This window comes from Diospyros lotus, chromosome 11 (assembly GCF_014633365.1).
Source record: "Diospyros lotus cultivar Yz01 chromosome 11, ASM1463336v1, whole genome shotgun sequence".
NCBI classification, from domain to species: Eukaryota; Viridiplantae; Streptophyta; class Magnoliopsida; order Ericales; family Ebenaceae; genus Diospyros; species Diospyros lotus.
The window spans coordinates 25936678-25951178 of NC_068348.1; the positions used below are offsets into that span (position 1 = coordinate 25936678).

General features: G+C 34.9%; 1 protein-coding gene across 1 annotated transcript in view; it reads left to right on the forward strand.

Moving 5' to 3' along the window:
- The first annotated feature begins 1191 nt into the window (after window positions 1-1191).
- LOC127813065 (disease resistance protein RUN1-like) overlaps window positions 1192-14501 on the forward strand; it is a 41277-nt gene continuing 27967 nt past the window's right edge. Inside the window, exon 1 of the mRNA XM_052353794.1 lies at window positions 1192-2153. Coding sequence (XP_052209754.1) covers window positions 1606-2153 — 548 coding nt within the window. The 5' untranslated portion in view covers window positions 1192-1605. The remainder of the gene's footprint in view (window positions 2154-14501) is intronic.

Genomic DNA, 14501 nt, shown 5'->3' on the forward strand with positions numbered 1-14501 from the left:
CCTCTTAAATTTTAACAAATGCTTAACTAAATAAGTTGGTCCAAATGAGGTTATGAGCGGTTTTCGAGAGAGTGAGCCTCTAGGATCTTTGAGAGGCAGGACTTCACCTTAGGCTGTGAATACAAATGACATTAAAAAGTCACACAGGAGACTCTCCACACACGAACTTTTCAATGCCTAAGTAAAACAATAATATGAGAAAATGTGTAATGATATGTAGGAGGATGTACAGTGTATGTAGCATGAAGATGTTCTAGTGCCCTGGGGATATAAGTAGCGTCCGGATGGATTTTAGAGAGAGACTGAGTAGTGTTTCAAATGGTGCCAAAAAAGTCCGTTTGCTTTGGAGGTGACAGATATTTATAGATAAATAAGTGGGTCCCACAGTTGAGCCGAAAGAGCCCTCTAAGAAACATTATATGCATAGAGAAACTAGAGGGCTCGAAGACGTCTTTGGGGGAAAGTCCCAATGGTAGTCTCCAGATGGCCCTGAAGAGGGCTTTGAGGCCATTGGGTGGCTTTGGTTCTGAAGACCACGATGGGTGTCTACAAACTTGTGTGAAATGAGATTGGTTAGACTGTCTTGGGGACCCTTTGGGTGGCCCAGGAGATTATCATTTCGAAGACTCAAAAAAAGAACTCATCGAGAATAAACCTAAGATTTAAGAAAAATTTATAGCACCCCATAATAGGTAGTATACTGGTAAATTAGTTAGCACCGCTTTGATTAGGACTAGTCTACTTGTTAGGGACAAATGCCCTGCCTTCTACGAGGCTAGTTTCTTCTCAAATTTTGCCACCAAGTCTGCACAAGTGTAGTGAAACCTCCAGCTTACACCAAGAGAAAATCCTAGATACTTGATAGGAAACTCCTGATGTTTACATCTTAACTTGTTAGCTATTGAGAATATCCACTCATGGCCAGTGTTCAAATCGATCAATACACTTTTTGGAAATTTACTTTCAACTCAGAAATTAAAAGAAAGCATTTGAGGATTCTCTTGATGGTTCTTAAAAATTGCATGTCAAAATACCAAATTATCATCAGCGAATTGATGGTCAGTAATTTCCATTCAATTGCTACCGACCCCAACACCAACAGTAACACGAACACGCACCCTTAAAGACCTCCAAATTAGTTGCTTTCTTGAAAAGAACGGCGAGAGGGGACCCTGTTTTATTTTCCTACCCTTCCCATCAAGAAGAGGCTACCAGCTATTGCACCATTAGAAAAAACTATGATCCTTTGATCCATCCAACCTATCAATTCGCATAGCACTTCAGCCAGATATTTCCAACTTAACATTTATTAACTAATTTAACGTTACAGCAGATTTTAGGGAGGGAATTAGCTATCAATTTATGTTTCCTGGCAGTTTCCCATTCAATAATATCGTCCATGAAACTCTGCCCAGCTTTTGGTCGCGCTCTCTCTCTCTCCCCCCCCTAAATTTCTGTGTCTTCCCTGACGACTTCCATCTACTTCAGAGTTGATGATGCTCTCTAGTCTCTACCCGATCGTTCTGATGATGAATCCAAGAGGTAGACTTTGATTGATCTCCAGTTTTCTCCAGCAGATCCATTCTTCTCTGCTCCCTCTGTTCAATGACTACTACTACAAGAGCCAAAGAGCCCACCTCCTCCTCTTTCGCTTCTCGGAGCAGCGGCAGCTATGACGTGTTCTTGAGCTTCAGTGGCGAGGACACCCGCTGGACCTTCGCCGACCACCTCTATACGGCTCTTAGGAACGCCGGATTTCGCACCTTCAGAGACGATGATGAAATCCAAAGAGGAGAAAGCATCAACGTTGAGCTGCAAAGGGCAATCGAAGAGTCGAGGGTTTCAATTGTTGTCTTGTCCAGAAACTACGCGTCTTCGACCTGGTGCCTCGATGAGCTTGCGATGATCCTCGGAAGACGACGGAGGAGGGACTCTGGCCACGTGGTTCTGCCGGTGTTCTACGGCGTGGATCCGTCGGAGGTCAGGAAACAAAAGGGAGTTTATGCGGAGGCATTTGCGAGGTATGAAGAGCGATTCAAGTTCGAGGTGGGCGAGGGTGAAGCAGCAAAGGGGTGGAAGGAGAAATTGAAGGGGTGGAGGGAAGCGCTGCAGGAAGTTGCTGGTTTAGCAGGAATCCCAGATGGAGTTGATAGGTAACTGTTTGCGTCCCACTTCTTTGTCCATAGTTGTGAATGGACTGTAATTTAATTAGAATATTAATTAAATATTTTATGGAGCAAAAATATATCAAAAAAAGTAAATTTGACTAATCATAATAGTAAAAATATTAATTGAAACAATTTGCCATTGTAAAATTTCCAATTTTTTTTTAAAAAATTAAAATTTAAGATCAATATCATTAAAATTGTAATATTACAATATCATGAATATAATTTTGGTAGTTTTTATATTGTAATATTATCAAATTAATTAGATCATAACTATAATATAGCAATATAAAATTATATTACCAGCAATATCATAAATGGTGTATTTATTAGATCATAACTATACTATAGCTAATTCCCCTACGGACACTGCTTGTGATGCAATGTCTTTACAAGAAGACATATTCTATTAGAAATAGAGTCCATTAACGTTCTAAAAGATAATGGATTCAAGTGTGAAAACGTATCTTATTGTCATTTAATAGAGTTCTTTTGCCATCTGATTTCTTTGATTTATTTTATTTTTCCATTGTTCTTTTCATATTTTTGGCATCATCCTAATGATATTAATTTTAAGTTCAAACGAATGCAGTTTTTCCACGGACCATGATAATTTTCATAATATGTTAGTTTTTCGGAAAGAAAATTTTAATTTATTTAAGTTAACAGATGCTTAGCGATTGATGAGCTATCACTTTCTGTATGGATTGCAAACTATAGGTACGAGTCAAAGCTTATCCAAAAAATTATCAAGGAAGTTGAAGACAAGCTAAGCCGGCCAGGAGTTTTGAATGTTGCCCCTTACCCCATTGGACTAGATTCTCGTGCTGAAAGCATTAATTTGTGGTTACAAGATGGAGGGTTTGATGTTAGACTTATTGCCATTTGTGGGATGGGTGGAATTGGCAAGACAATCATTGCTAAATTTGTGTACAACTCAAACTCCTCAAAATTTGAAGGTAGCAGCTTCCTAGCAAATGTAAGAGAAATTTCTGGACAACAAAACGGTTTAATTCGTTTACAAAGTCAACTTCTTTCAGATATTCTAAGCAGAAGAGAGGTAGAAATACGCAATGTTGATGAAGGGATTCTTAAAATTAAAGAAGTTATTGGTTGTAAAAGAGTTCTTATAATTCTTGATGATGTTGATAAATGGGAACAATTAGATGCAGTCTTTGGAATGAAGGATTGGCTTTCTCCAGGTAGTAAATTGATCATAACTACTAGACATGAGCAATTAGTAAGAGCTCATGAGTGTTGGAAAGTACACAAGGTAGAAAAGTTGGATCACGACGAATCCCTACAGCTTTTCAGTTGGTATGCCTTTGGACAAAGCCATCCTATTGATGGTTATTTGATAGACTCAAAAAAGGCAGTGGATTATTGCGGAGGGATTCCATTGGCTGTTAAAATTTTGGGTCGTTTCCTATCTAGCACAAGTTTAGATGTGTGGAAAAGTCAACTACAAAAATTAATAGCAATTCCTCACAATGAAATCCTTGAAATACTCAAATTAAGTTACGACTCTTTACAAGATGACCACGACAAAAATTTATTTCTCGATATTGCTTGCTTCTTTGTCGGAGGGGACATAGACACCACAATTACAATCCTAAAGGACTGTTATGATTTCGCATTGGCCGGAATTCAAAATCTTATTGATAGAAATATGTTAACCATTGAACATAATCGGCTGGTGATGCATCAATTGATTCAGGAAATGGGAAGGGAAATTGTCCGGCAAAAATCACCTGAAGAGTTAGGAGAACGAAGCAGGCTCTGGAATCACAAGGATTCCTTGAGTGTCTTGAAGGGAAAAACTGTATGAATTAACTATACTTATTTATTTTGTACGTATTTGTGAAAAGATGCTATTTATTTATCAATGCTCCCCCCTCCTTTTCTTTGTCAGGGCACAAGAAAAATCAGAGGCCTTGTTCTTGACATGCATTTCTTGAAGGAAGATGAGTCTGAGTGGAATAGCTTTGGGCCCAACAGTTGCTCTAAAAAGGGGAATAGATTTCCCTTTAGTATCTTCTTTGGTTTCCCTTTGGGCATTGCCACAAAAAATTCAAATGTAGCTTTTTTGGAAGGTGATGCATTTTCAAGGATGTCCAATCTACAACTTCTACAGATTAGTCATGTACAATTATTTGGAAACTATGAAAATTTCCCCAAAGGATTGAGGTGGTTGCATTGGTCTCATTTCCCTTTACAAATGATACCCAATGATTTTCCTTTGGACAAGCTGGTTGCTCTTGAAATGCCTTATAGCTGCTTGAAAAAGGTTTTGAATGGAGCCAAGGTTTGTTTCCTATTTCCTTTTCTTTTTATTTCTTCTATTAATTTGTATTTTCATTAGATTTTTAATCAAATTATTAACATTTGTTCTCTCTTGTTGTTTTACAGTGCCTCCAATTATTAAAAATCCTTAATCTAAGTCATTCCCATTATTTTGTTGAGACTCCTGATTTCTCAAGATTGCCAAATCTCAAGAGACTTATACTTGAAAATTGTACTAGGTTGGTTAAGGTTGATGAATCGATTGGATGCCTGGAAAGACTTGTTTTCTTAAACTTGAGAAATTGTCAAAGCTTGAGGGAGCTTCCACAAACCTTTTATAAGCTAAAATCTCTGGCAACACTTGACCTTAGCGGTTGCTTTAATCTTGGAAATTTTTCAGCAGAGCTGGGTAATATGAATTCTTTGGCAGTGCTTCTACCAGATGGAACTGCAATAAATCCATTATTCTCTATCACTTGGAAGGTGAAAGCATGGCTTTTGTCTTCATGGCCTTGGCCACTAAATCCAAGAAGTCGGCCAGAATTTTCATGGGTTTCTTTTCCAGAGTCTTTGGCAGGTTTAAGTCTCGCAAATTGCAATTTGTCTGATGACAGTTTCCCTAGGGATTTTAGCAGCCTATCCTCATTGGGAAAGTTGAATTTGAGCGAGAATCCGATTCGTAGCCTCCCAAATTGCATTAGGGATCTTTTTGGGCTCAAGAGTCTATGGTTACACTCATGCCCGAGGCTTTTGACACTTGACGGGCTGCCTAAAAGTTTAGAAGATGTGCAGGTTGATGGATGTAAATTATTGGAAAAAATAAGCTTTGACTCAGCAGATTTTACGGGAAAAATTTTAACTTATCGTCATTGCCGGAGGCTAGTTGAGATTTCTGGCTTATACAAAGTAAAACCCTTAGAAAGTGATGATGCAGAGCTAATTAACAATTTGGGCTTTTGTGACTTCTTCGAAGGCATGGGAAAATCATATATAGAGTTTTCATCAATCTCTGCATCACATGAAACGTGGATGTCTCCTCCCCTAGTGCGCGTTCTCTCTCTCTCTCTCTCTCTCTATCATGGTGCTGTATATTACTGTTTAACTTATGTTGTTTTTTTGTATAGGGATTACACCAGCCTTGTACAATTTGCACTTATGTTCGTGGAAGCAAGATGCCTATCAGATTCAATCTTAAGAATGTAGGATCCTCAATATCTTTTACCGTGCCGTCCGATGCTAATTTCAGAACTCAAGGATTGTCTGTATGCTCTGTTTATGCTCAATTTAATGATTGTCGGTTTGAAGAACAATACCTAAGCACAATTATCAGTAATGCAACCAAACAAGTGAAATGGAGCTATTGCCCAGAACTTTTGGGTTTTCCACTAAATGAAGAGGACGTGATGTGGTTAAGTTATTGGAAGTTTGAGGATCAGTTGGAAGGTGGAGATGAAATGAATATTTCAGTTACAACAGGTGCTTGTTTTGAAGTGAAGGAGGTTGGGGTTCATATTGTGTACAAGGAGGCAGAAGAAAAGAAGAGCACACAATCTCTTAGTTTAGAGTTTCCCCAACAAATTCATCCATATGGGAATGAAGTTCCTGGTTTTTGTAAAGGGGATTGTGAGGACTGCAATAAGTTTCCAATGCCTGGAGATCCAGCAAGCACTAGATTCATTCTTCCTGCTGATCGTTGCTCTGAGGTTATGTTGAAAATGCGTTGCCCCGGGATTACCATTTGGCCACGTCTTGGTTTCATTTTTGATACAGGGCATTGATTTCATTTTTGAGACAGGGCATGACGGTAAAAAATGATTGTGATGGGCCCACTAAATAAATCATAAGTTTTTTTTTTCTTAAATACTATTTCATGTCTGTTTAGTTTAAGATGAAACTACTCTTACCATTGATGGAATTATTCTATCCTACCAATCAAATAATGATGGGAGAAAGTGGGCTTCACGTTCATGCTGCAGCTTGTGTATAATAAAGTGGGTAATTCGTTTATAATATATTAATAAATTTATTTATAATTTTATAAATATATTATTTGAACATAAATACATGCATATATTATATATACACGTCATATATATTATTTAAATAAAAAATATGTATATAAACATATCATCGTTATGTTAAATTTGATTGATTTGAGTAGAGTCTCCCATCTCCAAGAAAACTCATTTTGGCAGTCTCACTATCTCCTAGGTTTCTTTGCCTGTTCCGATCATTTCCTTTCCCTCCTTTCTCTTCCTTTTGTTGCCTGGTCCTTCCTCTTCTTCTCCAATAAAGAGATAGTCTGTCTGCACATGTTCTGTTCCTTTTGCACTGGGTAGGGACGATGATACTCCAACAATTACAGACTGTTGCTGCTATTGGGAAGAAACGAAAAGGAGACTAGTGACTCAATCATGGCCACCACTGCCTCGTCGATTGTCGACCACCTCTGCATCTTCCCTCTCCGCCGTTGCACACCACTCCTTCTAGTGTGTTTTTTGTTTTGATAAAGCTTGTCAACCGAATGTACGAACCAAGCTCAGGTTTGTCGAGTCGAGCTACCAACAATCTCATTTATAAGAAATTTTATATATTGTAAAAGGATATAATAAATTGTACACCCATAAAAAGCAGTTAAAATACAAGTATATCAAATGTCATTCCTCCTTGATAAATATATTCTGGCTGTATATGCTTTAATAACTAAACCTTTCAAGAGGGAAACCGAATCCAACAAAATAAGGATTACTTCTTATCTTGATCAATTGAGCCAATGGCTGAGAAGAATTAGTACGTAATTAATGAATTACCAATGTAAGTATCAATTAGCTGATCATTATTCAGTATTCACCTGAATTTTCCATGCGAATTCAACCTCATTAATTGCTGATGTCCAAATAGATACTGAAGTCCAAGTGGTCTCTCACACGTTTATCATACCTACGTATTAACTATAATCTCTTTTAAAAATTTAATATTTTTTTATATTAAGAAAAATTATATGTAGTTTCTTTGGACTTGAAATAATTACAAAAAAATACCCACAAAATTTAAGAAAATACAGTGAACACCCTTGAGGTTTAATACTACATTGTAATTTTTCGTTGTTGTTGTTAGTTATTCTCAGTTAAAATATTTTTAAATAACTGAAATGCCCTTATTGTTTTTATTGTGAATATATATATTGTCAGCTATATATCGTCCTCATATAGTGAATACCCTTGTTTTTATTGTCAGCTATTAAAAAGATGTGAGCAAACGCATAGAACCTCACTTGATTTTTACAGTTGTATGCACAATTGGTAATATAATTATTTCTAATACAATATCTTAGTTATTATATATATATATTTATTTATTTTTATTTTTATTTTTATTAAAAATAAAAATATTCAATGACTATTTATATTTCATTAAAGCATTTAGTTTTGATGAACTGTTAATGTAAACAAAATAATTATAAAATCCTGCCAATTTTCACATATACCATTAGATTAATTCTTTTTCTACTAGTTTTGTGTGCAAACGATCGGTTCAGTTATCGAATTGATTGAAATTCATTAACTAATTAAACGAATTGAGAAATAAAATTGAATTGAACTGATCGATGAATCCAAAAAATTAAATTAACTTATAATAAAAAAAATTGAACACAAATTGTATAAACTAAACCGAAACTATTAAGCTGAATAAATGCCACAGAAATTGAAGAAAACCAAAGTAACCGATAAAAAAACATACCAAATCAAAGAAAACGACGTTATTTTATAGACATCAAAACAATATTATTTTAAAAATCGATCAGTTCAGTTAGTTCAATTCTTCCAACCAAAAAATAGAATCGAAAATCAAAAACCAAACTTTTGAAAAAATTAATCGAATTAAACCGATATAAGAAAAAAATCGAATCGAACAGACAAGTTCAATCGATTCAGTTCGATTAGTTCGAGTAAACCAAACTTTTGCTCTCTCCTACCTAAAAAGTAAGGCCTCGTTTGTTCAATATAACATTTCACATTGGAAATTTACATTTATATAAAATATTTCGTATACATGTTATCTCTTTTTGGTGTTTCACCATACTAATGTTAATGAACAGTTAATTATTTTGTAATCGAAAACATATTTAATTAGATAGATAGATGCTTTCCAAAATTCACGACTGAGAGCAATAAGTATAAAATTTAAAATTCAAATTCAGAATTTAATTTTCCAAATTCATTTCTTGTCGTCCTTCTATAGATTACTATTGGTTTTGTGTTTCCTAATAAGGCCCAAGGCTGTGACGATTTTTCGGGTGAGTTTTATCTTCATAGGCTTCGGCCCAGGATTGAAGAACAAAAGTTCGTCACCACTTTTAGGCAGTCCATTTTAGAAGCCGGGCCACAAACCCTATTCCCACTTTAGAGGAGAAATGGGCCTTAGCCCATTTGCTCAAGTGGGAGGGAAGCCCACTGTTCTGAGCCCAAAAGCCCAAGCCCTAAGCCCACATATAAAAGGCGGGTGTGCGGCCCATTTCTTTGGTGTTTCTCTCTCTCTATCTCTGCTGAACCTTAGCTTTTTTCTCTCTCTCTCTCTCTCTCTCTCGTATCTCCTTGCTTGGCCGATTGCTTCCTTCGTGGTTTCCTTTTGCTGCTGATCTTCGATGGCTCTATTTCCATGTCGATCTGATGCTTCTTTCCATGTTAAGAGACAGCATTTGTCCTTGTTGATCTTGGTCGATTTGTTGGTGTCGCATGCCCTATTTAGGGGGTTTCAATCATCCATTATCGGGAAGCATTTCTCTTTGCTTTGTGTTTTCTACCCTCTGTCTTTGTGACCGATCTACCTTTTGTGGTAACCTACTGTGTGTGGCTTTGATTGATTGGATGAGAGAAGGCTTTGTTTGTGTTCGACTGAGAGGTGTTGGGGCTTTTTGGGTTTTCGGTTTGAGGACTGGTTTGAGGGTTTCGTTGTGGCTTGTGGTTCCTATTCGTTGGCGTTATCAAAGTGGTGAACTGACTCTTCAGATCTGATCCTTGAATCGATTTTATACAGGGAGTTTGTACTTCGTGTTTATCTTCTTGTTGTTGTTTTCAGTACTTTGTGTATTGTCGATATGTTTGATTAAATCTGGTTCGATGTTATTGCACTAACCTTTTCTGTTTTGAAGAGATTTTTTGCAACAATTACATTTTTTTTTATAAGGTAAAGGTTAATACACAGAGCAAAAATTTGACTTCCTATTGATACGTGTCGAATCCAACAAATAATAAATTCTTGTTCTTAAAAATGTAAATTGTAATAGTGACGAGCAATGTCGTATGCACAGGTAAGGGCAAATCTAGGAATTTAGGTTGGGGGGCTGAAATTTAAAAAGTTAATGTAATAAAATTTTTATATAATCAAAAAGTCAGTACAATAAATTTTCATTAAACTTGTGCTTAATGAGAATTTGAAACAAAAAAATTCACCTACAACAAAGTCTACATCTATTATTGTTGATTCAAATATTCAATAACAGATTCGCAATAACAAATTCCAAGCTTCCAGCCACACCAATTCCTAAGTTCGTAGCTAAATGCAGTAGTCAAATAGGTAAGCAGACGCAACAATCAAGCATAAACAACAAAATCACTTACTTAAAACTTGCTAAAAAAAGAAAGCGATTTCAACAACGAATCAAGCATAAACAAGTAAAAATAAATATGGGCGAAAAATAGAAAAACTATCGAGATTTAACTGTCAATCGAGATAATCAAAGAATTGAAAGAAGAGAAAACATACTTGGGCTCGAATGAAGCAAATATGGATGTTTGGGGGAAAGGGTAAAACGAAGACCTGAATGGCTGAATCAGAGGCAGGGGTCAGGGTAGCAAGCAAGAGGGCGAGGCTGACTGGCTGAACGAGCGTGAGGGCGAGGGCGAGTGAGACTAAGAGAGACTGAGAAAGGCAATCAGGCAGAGAGCGAGGGCGAGGCCGAGGCCGCGAGAGGCAGCGAGGGCGAGAGCAAGAGAAAGGCAGCGAGAGCCGGAGGGCGAGCGAGAGCAAGAGAGGCAGAGAGCGAGGGCAGGCGAGAGCGAGACCAAGGGAAAGGCAACGAGAGCCGGAGGGTGACCAAGAGCAAGAGAGGTAGAGAACGAGGGCGAGAGGCAGTAAGGGCGAACGAGAGCAAGAGGGGCCGAGCTTAAGCGAGAGCAAGAGGAAGCCAGCGAAGGCGAGTGAGAGCAAGAGAGAGGCAAAGAGCGAGGGCATGTGCGAGGGGACAAGCAAGAGAAGAGGAGGCAGAGAGCGAGAGACAGCGAGGGTGAGCCGTAAACGAGAGGAAGGAGAAGAGAAGGGTAGGCTGAGGTGGGCTGGAGTGACTTTGGGCTGGGCTAATACTAAATAATCCAAAAAATTACTCTATAAATTTAATTTTTGTTGTGGGCTGCAATGGGCTGAAGCCCAGGGCAGCTCACACATAGATCCGTCCCTGTACACAGGGATTGGTTAGATCTATTCCTTTGAAAACTTAAAATAAATGGAAAAAACAATTAGGGGTTTTAAATTTTGAAATTTAAACAATTAAAAACAAAATAATTTTCTAAATTAATAAGGTAAATCAGAATGTAAAAAGATTAAAGTAATCAATAGAGACGCTTCCGGTATAAGGAATTTATCCACCAATAGTTATGACACTGATCATTGATGCCAAAGTCACTAATTTTTCTTGAATATTTGGCCTTAGAAAGAACAACAAACTCTGTTCATTCAATGTTTCCCTTACTTCTTAGTTAATTAAAACAAACTCTTCAGTTAACCCTTACCTTCAAACAACCTTAGAACAAGTTTTCTAGAATTTAATTCAAAGGCATCATTAAACTTTGTGGAAACAAGACCAAATCTGAACAATAAACACACAAGCTCAGTTTATTTAATTCAACACATGTACTCCTTAGGAATTGAATGAAAACTTGTCCATAATCATCAATCATAGTTGCTACTTATGCAAGAAATACCAAACAATTACGAATTTGGTATTCAAACTAGCAATTGATCATGCATCAAGAATTGAATAACGGTAGCCTACGCAATCAAAACACACAATCATAAACATTAAAATCAGAAGATACATGAATATTCAAGAGAAAATCAGATTGAAAATAAACTCCAAAAGATCTCATAGTGTTCTTCACCATGGTTTCAAAATATCATTCTACCGAAAAACCAAAGTTTAGCCACATATAAAGATAGAAAGAACACAAAAATAAGAGAAAATATGAAAAGAATGCTTCTTCCTCCTCTTGGATGTGCTTCTCTTCCTCTTTTTCTTCCTGGACGTCCTCCCATTCTCGAGCTTGGATCAAGACCTTAAAGAGCCCCCAACAAAGAATCCAAATCAGCCAAAGAATTAGGGCTTCCTAGACTCCCGTAACTTATGAGCCTGTTTTGGATCAGATAAAAAGTTTTTTGGTCTCCAGTCCCTTCTTAAGAATTGTAGTTTAGAATGTGTAGATGAATTTAGGATTTTGAATCACTTGATTTGAACATCAAAAGCTCAAGTTATATCCTTTTAAATATTCAGTATTCGTATAGAATTCTATTCTGATTATGATTTGACCCAGCTTTTCAACCCTAACGTTGAAGCAATGTTGGAGGAGCAAACGAACTTAGATTTGGACAAATAATACCATTCTGGAAAGCCCAAGAAGTCTTCTACAAAAACTTTGAAGACTCATTCATGTTCTTGAATTCTAATATGGTCAAAAATCTGAAAAAAGCTCAAAAGATCAAAATTTTAAAATCTAAAATTTTCTAAGTAAAAGCCCAATTTATTCTAACATATCCAAAATTATTTTAACCATAAAAATAAGTATAAATCAATACAATAAAGCATAAATCTCACCCAAAAGACCATATATAAGAGAAATAAATATATGAAATTATGCACTCATTGCCTACCTTTAAAGTCTAATATAAATACATTATTACTTAATTTTCAAAAAGGGAAAATAGCAAAAGAAACTCAAATATTTTAGTGAATTCATAAATTTGTCTAAACGTTTTAATTTTTTCAATTATATTCCAATTAGTTCAATTGAATGTAATTTTATCCAACACTTAAAATTAATTTGGGAAGTGTGTGTCATTGTTGACGTAGTACGTCACCTATCATAAAAAATATAAGTGAGACCCATATGTATATATATGAAAAAAATAAAATTATACATGTGAATTCCACTCACATGTATATATGTGATTCCCACTCATATATATATATATATATATATATATTTAATGGCATGCCATGTCAACAATTACACATGCCTCTCAAATTAATTTTAGGTATTGAATAAAACTAGTGCATCACCCATGCGATGCACGGATATCACAAGAAAAAAAATAATCATTAAAGCGAAAGTTACATAATTTAGTAGTTATAACAAATTAACATCATAATAAAGAAATAGAAAATAAACAAAATAATCATGTTACAATAATGAGAAATGAAAAAATATACAACAAAATTAGTTATTCAATTATTCCGGAACATGTATGCCCCTTTTTGTCTGATTTTTTTTTTTATTTTTTGACATTTTGTATGCTTTTATTATGGTCTTTCTACTAACACATATGTGTGTCTTTAACAAAAGATTGTATCCAACGTCTATAGTATTCGTGACTTGTTAGAATGAAGTTAACGTCTACCATTTCTAACACACTATTTTCACTTTGATGCACAAAATAATAAAAATGTGGCATGTCTTATTATGAACTCTCAGTAGCAAGATAGTTGATTACTCAGTATAATTGATGATTTCTCGATTCATTTTATTAATTATTTGATTGAAAATGTTTCTCGTTCATTATGATTTCAATATCGTGTATGTTATTAAACTATAGCTCAATTATGATAAATTCTTGTGCGATATGCTAGAAAGAATAATTTGTGCAGTGAAAAAAAAAAAGAATATAGGTAAGAATGTAGGAATGTTAAACACTCACTATAAATTAGTGGATTAAAAAAAAATACAAATAAATAGAAGTGAAAGAACATAAAAAATGAGCAAATACATAAGTGTGAATCAGTTACAAAAAAAAAAAAAAACTAAATAATAAAAGAAAAAAAAACATGTATATCAAACAAATTGCCTGGATATAAATCCAGTAATAACCAAAATATTTAGAAATAAAAAATTAGCAAACCAAGTTTACCTTGCATAAGAAATTATAACAAAAGCCAACAAATAAAATTCAATAGCAATTAACAAAACAACCTCAAAAGTTTTATAGGAATAGGTCATAACAAAAAAAAAAAAAAAAACATTGTAATCTGAAACCAGTCAAAAATTTTTTTTTTAGTTATCCTCCTTCTTGATCATCGATTGAATCTTCTTAGTTGCATTAGTCAACAAATTGCCAAGGAGAGTCCTTTTGGCAAAACACCCTTCATAATTTTTCAATATATGTATAACTCACAACCCAACTTCAACAACATAGTAACTTTATCATTAGATAAAGAAATCTAGAATATAATGTCATTAATTAGTACTTATGTCATACATATTAGGAACCCTCAAACTTATTTTACAAATATAGATATTAAATTCTAAAAATTGATGAAGCACATTTTCCTCCTCAATTTCGATCTTTTCGATCTTTCAATAAAGATCAGACTCTTACTGTTGAAAATGGTGGGCATAACACGTTAGAACATGTTTTAGCACATAGTCATTCTTAACATATTGCAAGCCTTAAAACCTTAAACACTATACTAACTTGACTTACTTTTAGCATACGCGTGCACTTAAAGATCAAATTAAGGTTAATTACCAACTTCATCACACTAAAAACTTCACTACGTTTACAAATAAAGTTAAAAAATAAAATTATAATATTTAAGTTATATATAAAATTATAACATTTAAAATTATAAAAAATAAATTTAAATTAATTAAGCTATATATAAAATAAAGATAATTTAGATAATTAATTAATTATATAAATGATAATAATCAAATTTTCAAAGTTGATTATCCATATATGACTTCACATATTCTTCCTATCAATCAATTACCACATTCAAGA